At 36.9% G+C, this 21,085-nt stretch overlaps 2 protein-coding genes across 6 annotated transcripts in view; one reads left to right on the forward strand and one right to left on the reverse strand.

The window, feature by feature from the left end:
• The window catches only part of FAM185A (family with sequence similarity 185 member A), a 55,390-nt gene extending 45,308 nt beyond the window's left edge, over positions 1-10,082 (forward strand). For all 5 annotated transcript variants that reach the window (XM_039848961.1, XM_039848966.1, XM_039848965.1 and 2 more), the window contains one exon: positions 9,124-10,082. In XM_039848961.1, coding sequence (XP_039704895.1) covers positions 9,124-9,236 — 113 coding nt within the window. In that variant the 3' untranslated portion in view covers positions 9,237-10,082. The remainder of the gene's footprint in view (positions 1-9,123) is intronic.
• Positions 10,083-12,408: 2,326 nt separating this feature from the next.
• FBXL13 (F-box and leucine rich repeat protein 13) overlaps positions 12,409-21,085 on the reverse strand; it is a 260,635-nt gene continuing 251,958 nt past the window's right edge. Inside the window, exon 21 of the mRNA XM_039848951.1 lies at positions 12,409-12,694. Coding sequence (XP_039704885.1) covers positions 12,508-12,694 — 187 coding nt within the window. The 3' untranslated portion in view covers positions 12,409-12,507. The remainder of the gene's footprint in view (positions 12,695-21,085) is intronic.

The raw sequence follows: 21,085 nt of genomic DNA on the forward strand, positions 1-21,085 counted from the left end.
ACCAAATTGTCCACTATATTTGTGAGTCTGTTTTTGATTAGTTTGTTCTTTTTGTTCCTTAGATTCTGCATATAAGTGAAATCATATGGTATTTACCTTTCTCTGTCTAGCTTATTTCACTCAGCATAATAACCTCGAGGTCCATCCATGTTGTTGCAAATGGTAGGATTTCATTTTTTTTAGTGGCTGAGTAATATTCCATTGTATATATGAACCTTAATTTCTTTATCCAATCATCTGTTGATGGGGAGTTAGGTTGTTTCCATATCTTGGCCATTGTAAATTGTGCTGCCATGAATATTGGAGTGCATAGATCTTTTCAAATCATTGTTTTGGTTTTCTTTGGATAAATACCCAGAAGTGCAATTGCTGAGTAACAAGATATATCCATTTTTAATTTTTTGAGAAACCTCCAGACTATTTTCCATAGTGGCTGTACCAATTTGCAGTCCCACCAACAATGTATGAGGGTTCCCTTTTCTCCGCATCCTCGCCAACACTTGTTGTTTTTTGATTTATTGATGATAGCCATTCTGACAGGTGTGAGGTGATATCTCATTGTGATTTTAATTTGCATTTCTCTGATGGTTAGCAACCTTGAGCATCTTTTCATATGTCTGTTAGCCATCTGTATTTCCTCTTTGGAGAAGTATCTGTTCAGGTCTTCTGCCCTTTTTTAAATTGGATTGTTTTTTTTGTTGTTGAGTTGTATAAGTTCTTTGTATATTTTGGATATTAACCCCTTATCAGATGTATCATTAGCAAATATCTTCTCCCAAACAGTCATTCGTCTTTTTGTTTTGTCGATGGTTTCTTTGGCTGTACAAAAACTTTTCAGTTTGATGTAGTCCCATTTGTTTAATTTTCTTTTGTTTCCTTTGCCTGAGAAGATATTCCTCTAATATATTCATCTCAGATATTGTATTCTTCATTTCTGACTGGTTTGCTTTTATGTTTTCCATCTTCATTTTTATGCTTTCTATCTCTTTGTAAAGGTCTCGCTGAGTTCATCTACTCTTCTCCTAAATTCATTGAGCATCTTTAAAACCATTGTTTTGAACTTTGCATCTGGTAGATTGTTTGACTCCATTTTGTTTGTTTTATTCTGGAACTTGCTTCTGTTCTTTCTTTTGGGATATGTTTCTTGTTTTCCCATTTTGGCTGCCTCCCTGTGTTTATTTCTATGTATTAGGTAGGGCTCCTAATCTCCCAGTCATAGTAGAGTGCCTTTATATAGCAGGTGTCCTGTGAGGTACAGTGTTCCTTGGTCACCTGAGCCAGGTGCTGAAGGCGTGTCCCTTGTGTGGGTTGTGTTATGTCCTTCTGTTGTAGTTGAGCTTTAGTTACTGTTTGCATGTCGAAGGGAGGGATTGACCCTTGGGCTGATTGGTTGTAATGATTTACTGGCGAGGGGCTAATCCTACAGAACAAGATTCCGTTTAGCAGGGCTCTGGTGGTTGCCCAGTCTGCCCACTGGGTGTGTCCTCAGATGCAGCCCTGGGTGGTGCTTTGGCTACGGTTCTGGTCAGAGAAGGCCACCAGGTATGCCTGCCCAATGGCCTCCTGGGAGGGGCCCAGTTGCAAGCCAAGTTGAGCTGCAGCCTGTACACTTCCAGAACCACCTGATAGGAGTCACCAAGCAATCCACAGATGGCTCCCACCCATTTTGGGCTTAGAAGTGCCTCAAGAGGCCAAGCCTAGAACTGAGGCCGGCTGCCTCTAGTGCTGGGCTCGGGGCTGCTCAGCAAGAGATAGGGGGCACTCTGAGGCCAGATCGTACTTCTTTTGGTTTTATGAACCTTTGAGAGATTTTAGGAAAGTTTACAGCATGAGCCAAGATGGGCTATTTGTATGAGAAAAAAACACTGGTGGCTGCTTGGGTGGGCACATAAGTTGGAAGAAGTGGGGTCTCAGGGAAACACCTGGGCAGTATGACCTGTGTGACCAGATTGATGGAGACTCAGGTATGGTAGCTGCCTGCATCCTCAGGCTGCGTAGCGGGAGGACTCAGCAAAGAAACAATGGCTTCTGCTAGCATTTCTGTCCGGGAGAAAGCCAAGCCTCCATCCCTTGCCCTGAAGCCAGACAATTCAGTTCCTCCCCATATGTCCCTCGCACTCCTCGAGCAGCTGCCCAGTGCTGGAGCTCAGAGTGAATGAGTCCATCACCAAGTAAGTTCGTGTGCAAGCCCCTTAAGAGAAACATCTGCGACTCTCCTGCAGTCCTCTGTGTCACTCAGTCACAATCTCTGCTGGTTTACACTGCCAGAATTGTGGGAACTTCTCTTCCCAGTGCTGGCAACCTGGGCTAGGGAGCCCAGTGTATAGCTCTCAGTCTTCCAGGGGAGTGGGGCTCTTCAGCCAAGATATCCCTCTCAATTCTCGACCGCCAGAGATGGTTGTGGGAATGGCCCATTTTGCATCTCCATCCCTGCTACCAGTCTTGAGGTGACCTCATGTATGTCCCAGTTGTAAGACTTCTGTTTAGCCAGACCTCAGGTGACCCCCAGTGATGGTGGTTCTTCTGTAGTTTCATTGTAATTTTAATGTGGTCATGAGAGGGAGTGAGCACAGCATCTACCTTCTATGACATCTTGACCAGCTGTATCTCATAATTCATTTTGATTCTAAAACTGTTTGATGCCCAGTAGGCCACAGACCTTATTTGTCAAGTAGATGGAATAATTTAAGAGACCTAGAAAATTAGGGCATATTGCTTTTTCTGTGGAGATTTTCAATCTGAAACCCAATTTTGGAAGTAATGAGCAGCTTTATATGTGAGTTCTTAAAGGCAGGTGAGCTCCTCTCATCTGAGTCTTTCCTACAGAACTTATAAAGCATAGAAACAGAAATATCCTCATTGCTAAGAGGTCTGTGTTGTATCTCTAGCATGACTTATACATGATTTCTGCAAGAAGCCATGCCATAAAATATAGTCCCTAGGGCTCAGGATTCCCACAGGGTTTGATGTTTCAGCCCTGTAATTTTATTTAATTTCCTGCTTCATGGTTTCCCTTGCAATTGCTGTCACTGATAAATAACTGTATGTTGTAAGATTATTAAAGTGGTTTACAAGTATTATGTGCTATTCCAAGGTCAAAAGAAAGCCTGGGACTCTCTCAGGCTGAAACATTTACCTACTAAAAAGTTGTGCACAGTGTGTATTCTTTGGGCTGCATTCTCTAATCCTTTTGAAATCCTTGGCTCTATTTATATATGGCAAACTCAACAGATAGTGAATGGCTTAGGTAAGATATTTCCAGGAAGAAGTTGACTTCTCTGTTAGGTTTTAGATTTGGTTCATCAACTTAGATATGAAACCTCTGTGTGGTATATCAAGCCAATCTCTAAGCACCCCCCCGCCAAATTTATATAGTACAAAGTCCTTTTGTCTTAAAGCTCTCCAATTTAGATGTTTAGAGAATATTAGAGATAAAGTGTATTGCCGGTTAAACGATCGTTGTTTGCCACAGTCATAGTACTGGGGAAGGTGGTATTACTGGGTTAGCTTTATTTTGGTCAAACTGGAAATGTAAAGCATATAAAAAAAATCATTTCTGGATCAAAATAAACCAAGTTAGAAGAGAGTTCTCACTCAGCTTGTTTTTAGGCCTGAGAGTTACACATTTAATGGTATTGTGATTTATGATGGAAAATTGGTTCAAGAGTTGGAAAAGAGGTTGAAATGGAACTAAGCCCATAAGATGGCCCTTTTCAAATCTAGAGACACTGTTTTCTCTCCAAATGGGAAAAAAAATCTAGTCTCTTGATATGACTTCTAGAAATACATTCTTTTAAGAACACACTGAAGTTTTAGTTTTCTCCAAGCTCATAGCATATGGATTTTTCAGTCATATAGATGTACTTTAGGATGACATTGAAGAAATTCAGTAACAGAATGAAGAATACTGTAGGCTTATGGTTGTCTGCTTAAAAATGTTTTGACAGGGAGTTAATTTAGGAACTGCTTTTATGGTGTTTTTGTTTCTCTTTGATTTTATCAAAGTATAAGATCCTGGGAGTGTCACAGATAATTAGGCATCAGCTTTTTGTTAATGTTTGCCAAACAAGAAGACAGGTTTTGTTTAGCCAGATTTGTCTGTAGTTTGCTAACCCTAATACTAGTTTAGGGTTTTGTATTTCTTTTAGTCACTCAAGAAATACTAAGTCAGAACCAAATCTTCCCCTAAATGAACTCTTCCCAATAGTGAAGAAAAAACAATTTGTGCATATAGAAGTGTAATTATGTAAGATTTAAGAAACAACACAGCCATAGGAGATATATGATGGCAAATAAAAACACAAAAACATGTTCAACATCACTAACAATTAGCGAAGTACAAATTAAAACCAGAATGAGATACTAGTACATACCTATTAGAATGGCTAAAATGAAAAACACTTATAATATCAAATGCTGAAGGATGTGAAGAGATTGGATCTCTCCTGCACTGCTGGTTGCAAATGTAAAATGATATAGCAACTCTAGCATTCAGTCTGGCAGTTTGTTAAAATCTAAACATGAAACTACCATATAATCCAGCAATTACACTCCTGGGCATTTATCTTAGAGAAATGAAACTTATTGTTCACATAAAAACCTTTACACAAATATTCGTAGCTTTATTTGTAATAATCTCAAACTGAAAATGAATAAAATTTCCTTCTACCAGTAAATGATGACACAAACTGTGTTATGTTCATACAATGGAATAGTATTTGATAATAAAAAGGAATGATCTACTGATACATACAGCTTGGATGAAACTTAAAGGAATCGTGCTAAGTGAAAAAGCCAGTCTCAAAATGTTACTTACTGTATGATTCCATTTATTTAACATTCTCGAAATGACAAAATAATAGAAATGGAGAACAGGTGACTAGTTGTCAAAGGTAAGGGAAGGAGAGGGAGGATAAGACTATAAAGGGGTGTCACAAGGGACTTCCTTTGTGGTGATAGAACAGGTCTGTATCTTGATTATAATGATGGTTATGTGAATCTATACATGGGATAAAATATCATAAAAGTATACATATAACATACAAAAAAAGTGAATATATGCAAAAAATGGTGAACTCTGAGTAAAGTTTGTAGTTTAATTAATTATACTTTGCCAACCGGGTTTTGATAATGTATTACAGTTATATAAAATACCATTGGGGGAACTGGGTCATAGGTGCACAGGACCTCTTTGTAGAGGGGAAAAGAGAAATAACGAAGGCTTCCAGCCAAGAAGTCAAGTAAATAGGACAGACTTACCTTTCTACCTAAAACAATAACAACAACAAATTTTTTTAAACAGACAAAATAAACAGACAAAATACACAGACAAAAGAAAAACAGTTTCCAAGACACTGGGCATCAGGCAATGAAAGAAAGTGATCACTGAGAGACGAGAAACAAAATAAGCTCCTGCTTACTGCCTTGAAAGAGGCCCCAGGCTATAGTTAGTACAAAGGGAAAGAGTTCTGATGTGGAACCCCGCAGAGTCTAAGTTAAGACCATGAGGAGACTCTGCATAGGCCAAGACAGCTACAGTTTATAGAACAAAATAGCAGAAGGAATAGAACCTGGTACTCATACAAGTCCAAAAATAATTCCTGTGCCACTTGCCAAACTGGGAAATATCATAACTCATGAGATATGAGGTAGAGGATTTAGTGGTTAGAAACAATTAGCCCTAGACTGAGCACCCCTCCAGAACTGCCTAACATTCTAAAAGCAAGAGATGAAAAGCTTAAACTGTTTCCAAGTAACTTAACTGCATCTCTGAACAAATCTAAAGATTTACAGGAATACAAAGATATCTGGCATCCAAACAAAGATTATCAGACATGCAGAGGCAAGAAAATATGATCCATAATAAAGAGAATATCAATCGAAACACAGAACACACACAGATGTTAGAATTAGAGAAGGGAAATAAAATAGTTATTATAATTGTATTCCACATGTTGGAATAAAGTTAAGACATGGAAGATATTAAAAAATGCCAAAATAAAATTTCTAGAAATGAAAACTACAATATCCGAAATGAAAAATTCAGTGGATGCGATTAGACATAGAAGATTTGAGGGAGAAAAAGTCTCTCCAAGAATATTTCTTGGGCAAAACTGATTAATTCTGTACTTGCTCAAAACCTAAAGTATGGTTTTCTTTGGTATTGTCCCAGGTAATTGAGAGAAAATATAATGATAGGCATCATTAAAACTAACTCAAAGATATTTTCTTGTCAGTAAAAATTTGTTTTCAAGATGTCTTGGATTGTACTTTTGTCAAGGAAAGAGTAAACAGTTAAAGAATGTTGTTAACAAAATATTTTATGGAATCGTGTGCGGTATTAGAGGTTTTGTTTGTGAAATACATACATTAAAAAATAACAAAATTTCAGAATATTTACATGTTGTTTCATAAGTGTATAACTTAATTTCCTAGCCAGCTGGTAAGCTTTTTGAGAGTATTAGCATGTCTTTTTTCATTATTTGACCCTCCCTAAAATACTTAGCATGGTGCTTCCCATAGTGAGTGGTCAGTAGTATTTATAATATAAAAGAGAGAATCCTCCAGCTGTGATACACTGAAGTTTAATTTGCTGCTACTAAGGCAGCACCAGCATTATCCCTCTGAACCAAATGTGAATAAATAGTCTGTTTATAGGTTTGGGAGAGCAGTACAGGAGAAACTAATCCAAGAAGCTTTTTAAGCCCATTTTAAAACCAGAGAATTAAATTCTGCAAATTACTTAGAGGCCTATCTTTGTCCAGCTAGTGCTGATTAGATCAGGTGCAGTTTGGGTTAATTAATGACCAATGCTTTTTAGGGGGAGAGAGGGGAGGATGTGAGGGAGAGAGGAAGGAAAGGAGGAGGAGGGAGGGAGGAGGAAAGAGGTGAGGTGAGGAGAGGAAAACTTGGAGATCCATATATTTGGATAGATTTGTAGGAGGCAGATTTAGGAAAGCAAATGCTAGAGTTTAAAAATATGTCCTGCAAAGAAGCTTTCCTCTCACTTAATAGATGTCAAACTACATTGGGATAGGGTAGTCATTTCCCATTTCTTAGTCAAAGAAGCATTGTCTGATTTTTTACTAGCAAAGGAAATTAAATAAGGAACAAGATTTCTACAACCCCAAGTTTCAATATATGTTGCAAGATTTTTATAGGAAGGAATTTATAAACTTTAGAAATTAGAGTCTCCACAGATTCAGGCCAAAGTATGAAGAACTTGCAGTAATTACTTATTGGCAAGATAGAAAAAGATATTTTCAAGCAACCTGAATGGAATTTTGTAAACTGTCTTGTTTGAGTATTGTCCCTAAGCTAAAATCGCTTGTGTGTTCATTTTGTTAGTACTAGCAGCACTATATGTGGCCTCTCCTGCTGCAGAAGGCAATGGGTAAATTGGCTTCTCTCTTCATAAGCAAGAAATGCATGATTGGGAAGGTGACAAATAATATATCAAGAAAAAGATCTCAGATATTTGGGAAAACCTTACTATTTTTGATGCTTTACTACTGATGCTAAATGGTAGGAAAAAATAATAGAGCAATCAATGTTCAGGAATTTTAGTTCTTTCAATGTATTTATTTGAATTATTAGATAAAGAATTCTGTATTATAGAAAAATTGTAGGGTACTGATAGCTTGAAATCCTGACCTACCAAATCCAGTACAAGCACAAAAAGAACAGATTAAAATTGACAAAGCTGAATCCTTTAATGATGAAGAGTTAGAAGAGAAAGAGAAGCTTCTAACACAGGGATTTACCAGTTGGAATGAGAGAAATTTTAACCAGTTTAATGAGAAATGGAATCATGATGATATTGAAAATAGAGCGAGAGAAGTAAAAGGGAAAACTCTAGAGGAAGTCATTGAATACTCAGCTGTGTTCTGGGAAAGATGAAATGAACTCTTAAGACATAGATAAGATTATGGCTCAGATTAAAGGGGAGAGGCAAGAATTCAGAGAAGAATTTGTATCAGAGAAGCACTTGACACCAAGATTGGTTGGTACAAAGCACCCTTTCATCAGCTGGGAACATCATATAGTACTAACAGAGGGAAAAACTATACTAAAGAAAATGATTGTTTCCTGATTTGTAGGCATGGATTCAACAAAGAAAATGTATATGATGAATTGAAATAGTATATTCCCAACTCAGTTCAGATTTGACTGGTTTCTTAAATCCAGAATTGCAATGGAGAGTCAGAGGAGGTTTAATACCTTAATTACCTTGATTGAAAGGAAAAACATAGAACTAGAAGAATAGAGATGGGAAACAAACCAGGTGAGCTCAATGTTTGCCACATCCTATTACCTTGAGAGAGTTTCCAGACTGTAGCGCAGGGACAGGCAGAGCCCAACATACTACCTGAGTAGAGGAGACTGAGGTGAGGATCGGAGACCAGGGCTGCTAGAGTTCACAAAAGAGAGTTCCAGTTCCAGAGAGGAGGGAGCTGCATAGGACACCCATGATCATTGAGCAAAGTACTGATCAGCATGTGTGCGAAAAAACTACCTGATAACATGCTACAGTGTGAATTAATCTTAATTAAACTGAGTGATAGAACCCAGATTTTGAAAAAAGTGTACATAATATATGATTCCATTTATTAAAATTTAATGAAATGGAACTAATCCATTGTGACCCAGAGTAGATCAGTGATTGCTGAGGGGTGTGAGTAGGTATCTGGAGGTGACAGGCAGGAAGGAACAGGAGGGAAAGATTACAAATGGACACGAGGAAACTTAGGCGTGATGGATATCTTCATTATCTTGATGAAAGAGATGGTTTTACAGTTTACATATGTCAAACACTAAATTTCGTACTTTAAATACATGTACTTTATTTTGTCAATTGTACTTAAATGAAACTCTTTTTAAAACCGACATATAAAAAATACAAATAAAAAAACAGAGTAGCTTCCCTTTGAGAGTTGTGAGAAAATGAAAGGCGGAAACAACCCCAGTAACCTCTTTGTAACGCTTTCCCATTTCAGACTATTTTTATTAAGATTTTTGCTGTTCCAAAATGTTTTCAGTTTTAGAAATGTGTTGTTAGGATCTGTGTAGTCAAATATTGCTGTTGTCGATCAAGATATAACTTCATGCAATTTTATGTTTCAGGGCTCATGAATCAAGCAAACAAACATGAAAAATGGATTAAGGCTGATGCCCCAAAAGGCACTGTAAGTTTTAGAAGTCAAAGCTGGTTTCAGTCCTTGAAACTGCAGGACTGAGAATGGTTTTTTATTTATAATTTTTAGCAATGATTAGTAGATCCATGACTACAAAAATGCAAATATCACTGTTCACATAAATATCAAAAACAGATCAATAAATTGGAATGTGTGCTAGTGAAGTGTCTTGTGATAGGGGGGCTTTTCAAAATTTATACTTGGCTATTGTATTAGTTTCCTATTGCTTTGTAAGAAATTACCATAAACTATCGACTTAAAATAACACCTATTTATCAGCTCACAATTCTGTAGGTCAAGAGCTCAGCATAGCTGGATCTTCTGCTGAGGGTAGCCACAAGGCTGGACTCCAGGTGTTGGCTGGGCCGAGTTCTCACCTGGATGGCTCTAGGGAGAAATCTGCTTCCGAGCTCATTCATATTGTTGACAAAATCCAGTTCCTTGTGACTGTATGAATGAAGTTTTCTTGTTGTCAATAAGAGATCACTCTAAGCTTCTAGAGGCCACCCACATCCCTTCTCATGTGTGTGGCCCTCTCCACCTTCAAGCCAGCAGTGATGCATTCAGTTCTCACGCTTTGAATATCTGACCTCTTTTGCGACCAGCTGAAGAAAACTCTGCTATTAAGGGGCTCACTGTATTAGGTCAGGCCTATCCAGGATAATCTTTGTTTTGCCATGTAAGATAATGTAATTTTGAGAGTGATATCTGATCATATTCAGTTTCCATTCATACTCAAGAGGAGGAGATTATATAAAGACAAAGATAATGGTGGGGGGAGTTATCTTAGAATTTTTTGTACCATAGCTCTCATGTAACATGTTTTCTACTTAGTAGTTACAACATCAGTGTAAATTTAAGCTTGAATAAAACAAATCATTAATGTGATGTATTTCTACTGATTCTTTTTTTTGCATAATTTAAGACATAACTCATTAGTGGGGGAGAATCATTTTAGCTATTTTATAACCTGATGTATGGAGATGGATTTTCACTTTTATAATGGTGTACTATATAAAGTTATTTTATGAATTCTCTTTCAAACCTTACTTATATAATCCTGGAATATTTATACAACACTGAAAAGAAATATTAGGTTTTATATTTTTTATGATTAGTATACATTAATTCTTAAACACTGATTTCCAAATATTGTTATAGTAGTCTCTTTTTGTTAATATTTTTTTTCTTTAGAGTCGTCTGTTTTTAACTTCTTATTTTGGAAACAAAAAGTCAGCTTTGGGTGATATTCCAAAGTCTCCCTTTACTTTACCCTTAATGAAATCAAAATTTGTACAGATTTCGGTGATACTCACACATTATAGCATGTGTGATGTGATTGCGATATGTGTGTTAAATTATTAAGTAAGGGAAACAGGCAGTGAGGCACTTTTTATGATTTTTTTTCACTCATGAAATTATATAAACATTTTCATGACTAAAAATAATGTTTATGAAATTAGTCAACAACAACCAGAAAGGTCATGAGCATAACAGCAGTCAACTGTATTTAAAGTTATTAAAGGGATTGTACATATTATGGATACCGTAATCAAGTCCAAACAGAAAAGTAAAGCTGCCGTATTTTGCTGTCTTGAACACAGACTCATATATATGTCAAATGCTTAAGAGCTGAAGACCTAAGAAATATTTTGGATACCTGTAGTACTTTGTACTGAGAACTTGAAGATTTTGCCACTTAGTCACTCTATTTCTTAATCTCTTTTTCATAGCCCACTGTTTCTAAGACGTACTCATTTTCTTTCATTTCCATAGCTATAAAATTTGTCTTCCCATAAAGAACAAATGTGTCTCCTGTTCTTGTTTCAAAAGAGGATTTTACTCAAAAAGTTTTGAAGCAAGCTTTGACGGTTTAACACTCCAGTTTCTAGAGAACATAACAGTGTGTTTCTCCTTGCCCCAGTCTTCCCCATGCAGGTGTTATTACTTTAGAAAGCAATTGCCTCTTTTATAGGTTTCTCCAGTTGTGTGCTTGAGACAGTTAGGGGTCAGAAGTCAACTTTTATGCAGCTGCCAGAAATTTCCAAATTTAGGTAAAAATCACTCTCTTAGAATAGTCCTCGTAAGTCTCTTGGCTCAGGTCTTAAAACTTCCTACTCAACTAATTCCCCTGTTTTCCACTGTCAGAAACCATTCCACAGCTAAGTGATACTACCTTATTACAAAAACTCTCAAAATCAACTTAAGAAAGGGAGAATTCTTAAAAGCATTTAGCTTTAAAGAGTACCCTTTAATAATACCTGTAGAGCCTTATTAAAACTTAGCAAAGTAATTTTAGTATCTTTACCTTAAATTTTATACTTACTTCAAATTTATAGGGTACAAAAAGACAGTTGATTAACCCCATTTAAAAGATAACAGGAAGTAGAAAGGTTAAAAAACTGATCTAACATTACCGACACAGCTTCTTTGTGGTGGTCAGAGCAGTTTGCTTTCTTCTGGACTCTCAACAGTAGTATTTCATGTATCAAATAATGACACACTGGCATGTGATCATTTGAATTCTATTAAAATCTAAAGAGAGTTATCTTTTACCAGAATAGTAAAAATTTACACATGAAAGCTTATTAAAAATTAATTTGTAGATATGCAGTTATAACCCATATCTCCTAGCATTAAATTGGGAGAGCATCTTTTTTTGCATACTATAGTTTAAAAATTCCATGGTGCTAATTTGATTAAAAAGAGATCTTTTTGTGATGTTGCAGGGATGTCCTTTCTATTCACAGATAGTTCCTGTTTCTATTTAATTTGCCCTTGACTGTTAAGTCAGATGTTGAGATGAGTCGAGGGTCAATTGGCATTTATTTCTCTTGTTGCTAAGTATATAAAAATCACAAGAAAGCCTTGTTTTCTTTAAAAATGTATGTTTGTGTCCTTTGTGATAAAGCTTCACAGATCCTTAAAATCACGGCTCATACTCTTACTCTGACTTATATGGCCATGTGTGCTTTTGTTTTCTATAAAGAAGCTTCTAAATTCCTTGTCAAGAATGTCACATCTCTCAGGGTTATTTCATAAACTGTAACCTCGGATTTGATAATCTCATTAAAACTATTGGTTTGGTTAAGGTAAAAAATGGAAAATTTACATAGTAGTAGTACATGATTTGGCTTTTTTTAAAATCATGATTATTAGAACTAATGTATTTAGAAACATTTGTAGTTGGAGTAAGAATCAAGAGACGATTTGCTGCTCGTTTATACTGTTGAGATGTAGCTAATGAAAACTACTTGGTTAAATGACGTTGCCAAGTTCTAGATTTTTTGTTCTTCCTGCTTGATGCTGAAGGTCATACTGCTTCCTGTTCATTACTGTATGTTGACTCTTTCACTGACAATTCTGAACCTTTAAGTTGTGTTGTATCCTGTTGCTCTAGAAGAGGCTTTCCTTTGCAGTCATAGCCAAACCAAAGTGGAGGGTCATTAGGGCTGTATTCCTGCTGCTGAACTATAGATGACATTTTCATAGCTGCTTCCCTGTAATAACAGTAATTAGCATTAGCTAGTTGCACTAGAGTAATCACTTGAGCAGAATTTTCAGGCTAGATCAAAGTTGGAGTTAAAGAATTCACCCTCAGGAGTTTAATTCAGTTTTCACAGCTCTCTTGCTTTACTGAGGGATAGTATGCGTAATTGTGCTAATATTCAGAACCCCAAAGCTCAAATAGCTCAGTAGTTCCCTAGTTCAGCCAGTTCAGAGATTAACAGACACGGTGAGTGGGTAAGGCAACTGCACAGCCATAGAGTAGGAATACTGAGCACACTCTGTAGTGCTCGAGTGAGCCCTCTGCCTGGCATTTCCAGTTTCTCTGATAAGGGAGTACTCTTACCAGCCAACCTGTGAAGACTGACTGTGCACCAGAGCAGGAGCTCTTAATCCAAAGTCCACAGATATGTGGATGAATTTCAGGGAGGTTCACAAACTCCCTGAAAATTCATGCAGTTTTGTATCTAATATACCTTTTTCTCAGAGAAATTTTGTGATTTTCATCAAATTCTCAAAAGTGTCCATGACCAAAAGATTAAAAATGCCATCTTTCTTAGAAGGAAGAAAGCAAAAAAGTCATGTAAAAGTTGTTCTAGACCCCAATTTCAATGGGTGTGTGTGTGTTTGTGGGACAGGGGTGTCCCCACATAACACCAAGCAATTTTCAGACACCCGCAGGGTTTCCTGCAATTCAACTCAATTCTGATACTGTCTACCTGGAGACAGCGTCAGCTTTCACAGGTTAAGGGCTCAGTCCCACCAGACCACCCTCCACTTAAGATGCCAATCACAAGTCCAAGTTGTCAGTGGCTTCTGACCAACTGGTTGTATAGAGCAGAAGTTCCAACACCCCCCTTATTAAGTTTTATTAATTTGCTAGAGTTGTTCACAGAAACTCAGAAACTTTACTGGATCACTAGTTTATTATAAAAGTATATAATTCAGGAACAACCAAATGTAAAAGATGCATAGGACAAGGTATGCAGAAAGGGTGCGTCTGTCTCTCCAAATCGCCACATGTTCACCAACCCTGTCCCCCTAGGTTTTTATGGAGACTTCATTACATGGGCACTATGGATTAGATCATTGGCTTGATTCAACCTCTAGCCCCTCTTCCCTCCCTGGAAATCAGGATGGGACTAAAAGTTCCACCCATTTCTTCATGGTTGGTTCCCCTGGCAACCAGCCCCTATCCTTAAGTTCCTTCCAAAAGTCACCTTATTATCAAACCCAGTTGTGTTGGATATGGCCTCTTTATGAATAATAAGACACCTATTTAATCTTTATGGCCCTGAACCGATTTCAGGAATGAAGGACAAGAGACCACATATTATAAGAAACACTCCCTTTATTCTTATCACTCAGGAAATTCCAAGAGTTTTGTGAGCTGTGAGCCAGGAGCCGTATAGGAAGACTATATGCGAAAATTATATATTGGTCATTTGAATGAACAAATATATATTTCTTATAAATCGCAGTATTGCAGCATCAGAAAAATGGAGTATCTAACTTGAAAACAATGCCAGTTTGAGGATGGAAGGGTTTTTCTAGAAAGTTGGTTTGAATCTTGAGACTAGTAAGTACTAAAAAGGAAAGTAGTAATTGGCAGCTTCTGTAGGATCATAAATGGGTAATATTTGTCCATAAAGGAGCTACTTTGCCCACTATTTCCATATATCACATTGAGTTATTAATTGCAAAAGTCTGGAAACAGTCATTGATTAACTCCAAGCATATGGAGTTAAATTTGTGCTCAATGGCTATATGGATTCAAGTAGGGCAATGAAATTGGAAAAGGCTAAGATACATCAGTTGTTTAAAATGTTGTTTTACTTGAATCAAATCTTAAAAGTATTAAAATTGTAACCAAACTCAACAGAGAGACAACCAAAGTATTGCTTATTCTGTCACTTACCACATTGCTTTTTGGCTTATATATTTGCACATAAAACTTAATACAAGTTTAAGGAACAATTTGAATAAAATAGATTGTTATACTAATTTAAGTGTAGTTCTATGTTTTAAACTTCTTATATAATCTTTATATGCCCTCTGCGTAGGACATATTTATGCAAAAATTATAGTCTTATAGCTTTCCCATTTTATTCTTCTGAAGATTTTTCTCTTCAGTTCTGTAGAGTTGAGATTGCCATGTCTTTGAAGGTGTTTTCTATGAGACTGTTTTCCTTTGAGGACCTATACCACAACATAATACCAAATGTTGGGGGAATCCGAAGCATAAAACATTGGCACCATAAGTTTCAAATGGGTAAAACACTATTCTAGGCAACAGAGCTCCATTGTTACCCTTAACCTTACATCTGCCTGTCTAAACTTTATATGTTTTTCAAAACTCCAAACCAATCCACAAGAATGTAAAGACCCAAATCCAATTCCTTCCTCCTCTAAACTTCAATAGGAAGTTGATCGTAGAATTAATTTCTTTCCAATACATAGCTTCATAGCATTGTTTATTATTTTAAGCTTTATTATTTTCCTTTTGCTTAAGAAGGCAGTAAGTTATTTAAGGATATCTTACATTCCTATGTATTTCCTTGAAACCTAGCAATAACAGCCAAAACAAGACATTTCAGCAGCTTATACCAAGAAAGAAAGTCCTTTAGTTCTCTCATCTTCCTCTAGTTTGTTGGTTTTGAAGAGGCATTCTTAGTTTCTATTTTCAACACCCTCCTGCCTCCTGCCTCCTGCCTCCCAAAGAGCAGAGCTCTAGACACAACTATAATTCATAGTTGTTGGTAATGATTCAATGCCACTGATGATAATAACACTATTGCAGTTAGAGGCAACAATGGTCTTGACCTATAGGAAAAGGACATGTTTGGGGAGTAAAAGATTTGTAAGTAGTTGAACAAATTATATGTAACTTTTGGCCTCGGAAGAGCAACAGTTTTTAAGAATTCTAGATAACTGATAAGAGGTTAAGTACTCAATGCTAAGTTTGGGAACAGAAATTGAGTCATACAGTTCCTCAGTCAACTACAAGCTAGGGTAAATTAGATGGTAACTGTGATTTAAAACAATTAGCAAATATTGAGAATTTAAGAAAATAAGATTGGGGATTTTGACTTCTCAATATAGATAAGAAAATAGGAAATAAATGGGAAGACTACACTAAATTCAGTTTGATGGGACAGAAACAAAATGAGCTGCATATTGAGTCCCAGCCATGGATGAAGTACCCACATTTCTTAAATTGGCTTATTTCTTGGCTCTGTGCCTCTCTTACCTTAGCTCTTATTGGTAAGCGCTGCTCTCCATTCCACCAGAGTCCGCTTCAGTGATTAAATTAAACATCGCAGGGTCCCCTGACCATTGGAGGTCATGCTTAGAGACTGAATAGCAAAGGATTAGGCCTCAGGCCCTTCTAACCACCCTCCTCCCTACCACCTCCACCACCCCTGTGCCAAATGCCAGGAGATTAAGGCTTCCTCCAGTGTAGTGTCTCTAGGGCCTGTTTTAGTCCTACGCACTTTCACAGCAAGAGTGATCCTGGGGAAAAACTGAAAATTTGAAACTGCCCTGGAGAAATCTGAGATTATTTTTAGAATTTGAATGCTAGTGTAGACTTCCCTAGTCCACTTCTCCTCCGCCCTTCAGAAAATCCTTAGCCATGAACTACCTGTCTTTACCACCTTACTAGGACATTTGACATCCACTCATGGGCAGACTCCTAAGACCTGGACAAGAGAAAAGACCAGCATGATGATACTGCTGGCAACTTTCTCTGAGTTCTTTTTCACACCATCCTGTGTAGCTGTGTGTTTGCACACATGCGCTTTTGAAAAGTATTAGGAAACTTGAAAATGTAGAAACTAATACTCCTGCCAGAAACAACTAGCTTTCTCCCTTCCTCCCTTTCTCTCTTCTTTCCTGCCTCCTTCTCTCTCTCATCACCTTCTCTCCTTGGTGCTCTAGGAAATGAAAATGTATATTTAGGAATCAACATGTGTTATGAGTTTCTTAGAGTTCACATGGTATCTTTTGACTACCTTCCTCTCTGGCTTGGCCTAAGTGACTCCAAAACTTCATATGAGATAATTTGGGAATTGAACTAGTCTGTTTTGGTTAATCATCATTACTCATTTGACTCAGTGAGAGAGGTTTCTTTGGATCATATAAAACAGTGATTTTCAAACATAGTATAACACAAACAGTACTGCAGTATATCACATAAGATGGTTAATAGTAATGACATACTGAAGTTTGTTAGTGATTTTGTTTTTTGTAAATTAAAGTCCATTCAAGGTTATCTCTAATAATATTACTTGCCCTCACTCACATGTCCTTCTAGTTTCTTGAATAGGCCAAAATGGGGGTGGTGTGCATGTTGTAGCCAAAACCAGAGACTGCTCACAATCAGCAGCCTCTCTTATTTATGCATCAGTAAATTGAGCACAACAGAGCACATGCCTCCCCTTCTTGATCAAATCTCTGGAATGTTAGAGCTTTAAAAAGGCTTGAGAATCACTAATCTGAAGGCAAAAGAGCAGCAAAGTAATAGTTATTTCTGCTCTAATTTTGATTATTTCTTTCCTTCTGCTGACTTTAGGCTTCATTTGTTCTTCCTTTTCTAGTTTTTAAGATGAAGCATTAGGTTATTTATTTGGGCTCATTCTTGTTTTTGGAGATCAGTCTGTAATGATGTGAACTTTCCTCTTATGACTGCTTTTGCCGTGTCCTAAAAGATTTGATATGTTGTACTATTATTATCATTTGTTTCTATGTATCTCTTGATCTCTTTATTTCTTCTCTGACCTAGTTATTCTTCAGTAGTATGTTGTTTAATTTCCATGTATTTATGGTTCTTCCTGATTTCTTTTTGCAATTGATTCTAGCTTCAGAGTATTATGATCAGAGAATATGGTTGGTATGATTTCAACCCTCTTATATTTGTTGAGGCTGTCTCTCTGTCCCAGTATGTGGTCAGTCCTTGAGAATATTCCATGTGCACTAGAGAAGAATGTATAAGCAGCTGTTTTGGGATGGAAGGCTCTGTATATGTCAATTACGTCCAATTGGTCTTATGTGTCATTTAAGAATGTTATTTCCTTATTGATTTTCTGTTTGGATGATCTGTCCATATCCGACAGTGGGATATTTAGGTCCCCTGCTACGATAGTGTTTTGGTCTGTTTCTCCTTTTAGTTCTATTAGAAATTTCTTTACATATTTCAGGGCTCCCTGATTGGGACCATAGATGTTAAGTGGTATGTCTTCTTGGTGCATGATTCCCTTTATCATTATGAAGTGTCTGTCCCTCAGTAGCTTTCTTTATCTTTTTTTATTTTGAAATCTATTTCATCTGATATTATCAGATGAAATAGTATCACTATTCCCACTTTTCTCTGAATGCCATTTGCTTGGAATATCATTTTCCACCCTTTTACTTTGAGTCTGTATTTGTCCTTGGAACTGAGATGTGTCTTCTGGAAGAAGCAAATGGTTGGGTTTTGTTTTTTGATCCAATCTGCAACTCTGTGCTTTTTTATTTGTGAGTTCAGTACATTTATATTTTGGGAGATTGTTGAAATATGAGGTCTTATAGCCATTTTATCTTTTGCTTTCTGGTAGCTCATTGTTTCCATTACTTTCTTGTCCTTGTGTTTTTGTTTTCGTTATTTTGGTTGGCCTTTGTGGGCTTTGCCTCTGGTTCTTCTTGTTTTATGTTATATATTTCAGTTCTAAATCTTTGGCATGTGGTAACCATTATGAATATGTAAAGGTTAGTTTTATTTATATATATATATATATATATACAGTCATCCATTTTCTTCTGCATGTGCCTTATCTCCATTCCCCTTTGCAAATTTGGATCTTTGAATCCTCTCCTTTTCAGTCATTGTTATCTCAGTTTGTCCCTATGTATGCTGAACATTCATTTCTATCTTGCTATAGCAATTCTCTTCTTATTGTTTAAGCTTATAATGCCCTTTTCTTAGTAAGGGTTGTGTTCCTCTGCTTCTGTCTGCCTGGTTGTCGCCTTACTCCTACTTATGTATTTGTTTTGTCATTTTGTTTTTGGTGAATTGGCCTCTTTCAGTATTTCCTGTCATGCAGGCCTCATAGTGGAGAATTCCCTCAATTTTTGTATGTCTGGAAAGGTCTTTATTTCTCCTTCATATCTAAAGGAGACCTTTTCTGGATGTGTTATTCTTGGCTGGCAGTTATTTTTCTTTAATAGTTTGAATATTTGATTCCACTTCTTTCTGGCTTGCAAGGTTTGTGCCTAGAAGTCCAATGACAATCTAATGGGTTTTCCTTTTACTGTTTTCTTTTACCTGATTGCGCTGAGAATTCTGTCTTTGTTGTTGATTTTTGATAATTTTAATAGAGAAGTCCTTTTTGGGTTGAGATAATTGGGTGTTCTGCTGACCACCTGAATTTCAAGCTCCAACTCATTCCTTAGATTTGAGACATTCTCTTCAACGAATTGTCTGAAAATACTTTCTAGTCCCTGCTCCATTGAATCCCTTCAATAATGCCCATTATTCTTATGTTTCCTCTCCTGGTGGTATCAGCTATTTCTTGTATTTCTCTTTCATTATTTTTCATTCTTCTATTTCTCTCTTCTTCCTTCTGATTTATTTCTAGATTTCTGTCTTTGATATCACCTATCCTTTTTCAATTTGGTCAACTCTATTTCCCAAGCTTGCTATTTCATTTTTCAAAAATTGCAGTGTTTTCTTCATCTCCAGAAGTTCTATTTGGTTCCTTTTGAGGGTTTCATTCTCCTTGCTAAAGTACTCATTCTGCTCATCTAGTTGTTTTCCAATTCCTGAAATTGTTGATATGAATTGTTTTATATCTACCTGAGTTTTTTCAGAAGTACCATTCTGAGTTCTCTGTCATTTAAGTTGCATATTTCTATGTCTGTAAGCTTATTTTCTGGAGATTTTTCTCTTTCTTTCTGAGATGCCTTGTCACCTTGGTTGTTCACGGCATTTAATGGACTATTTCTTCACCTGGGCATTAATGGAAATGTATTCTGCTTTTTTTCCAGAAAAAAAAAATTTATCATGTAAAGGTGTCTCTAGCCTGTTCAAAGAAGGTTTCCAGTAGGTGACGTCTAAGCCTCTTGGATCCCTGCTTTATAAAAAGCCTTAATAATGCCTTTTTTTCCTTGTAGATTTTTAATCACGCTCGCTACCTTCAGTCTCATTTTCTTTCAGTGTTAGTGACAGTTTCGTTAGCATTTGTTCAGATTCCCCTGGGGTTCTGTGGTGTTCGGTCTATGAGGATATGGGGGGAAGGTCCTCTGGGTTGGGGGATGCGGGCTGCAGATCAGCCTCATTTTGCAACCGTGGCTTGTAAAATCAACTGTTGTTTCTCTGCCTTTCTACTTCTCTACCGTCCCCACTTCTCTGCTTTCTGACCTGATACCTGGGCACTGTTGCCGTCAGAGTGGAGCTCATAGCTCTCCCACACAGGGCTGCTCAGGGAACTTGCTGCACCTTCTCCCATCCTCCTCTCTCTACAGGGAGCTCTGGCTGCAAGATGTGGCTCCTTTGTTTTTCCTAGTCAATTGCCTGACTCCCGGGGTTCTGACTTGTGGTAGCTCTTATGTGCAGATCCCATGCTCAGAGTGCTGGTGTGCAGTTTGGGTGTTTTTTGTTGAGTTTTAGAAGTTCAGCTTGTTGTTTCAAGGGGAGAGATCTGGGCACGTCTCTCACTCCATCATGTTTCTTACATCTCTCCTGATCTGTATATTTTAAATGTCTACATTTTATTGTAAGTTATATCTCAATAAAATTGATTAAAATTGAAATTAAAAAAATAATAAAAATAATTTTAAAAAATAGGCAGAGGACCCGAATAGATACTTCTCTCAAGAAGACATGTAAATAACCAACAGATATATGAAAAATGCTGAACTTCACTGACTGTTAGGAAAATGCAAGTCAAAACTACAATGAGATACCACCTTACACCTGTTAGAATGGCTATCCTCAACAAAACAAGTAATAACAAGTGTTGGAGAAGTTGTAGAGAAAAAAGAACCCTCATACACTGTTGGTGGGAATATAAATTGGTACATTACTATGGAAAACGGTATGAAGGTTCCCCCCAAAATTAAGGATAGAATTATCATGACTCAGCAACCCCTTTTCTGGATATCTATCTGAAAAATTTGAAAAATTTATTCGTAAAGACATATGCACCCCGATGTTCATTGCAGCATTATTCATGATGGCTAATACATAGCAACAACTGAAGTATCCTCTGATAGATGATTGGAAAAGAAGATGTGGTACATATATATACAGTGGAATATTACTCAGCCATAAGAAAGATGAAATACTGCCATTTGTGACAACATGGATGTATCTTGACAAAATTAGGCTAAGCAAAATAAATCAGATG

The sequence above is a fragment of the Pteropus medius genome, unplaced genomic scaffold (assembly GCF_902729225.1).
Source record: "Pteropus medius unplaced genomic scaffold, Ma_sr-lr_union100, whole genome shotgun sequence".
Taxonomy (NCBI): Eukaryota; Metazoa; Chordata; class Mammalia; order Chiroptera; family Pteropodidae; genus Pteropus; species Pteropus medius.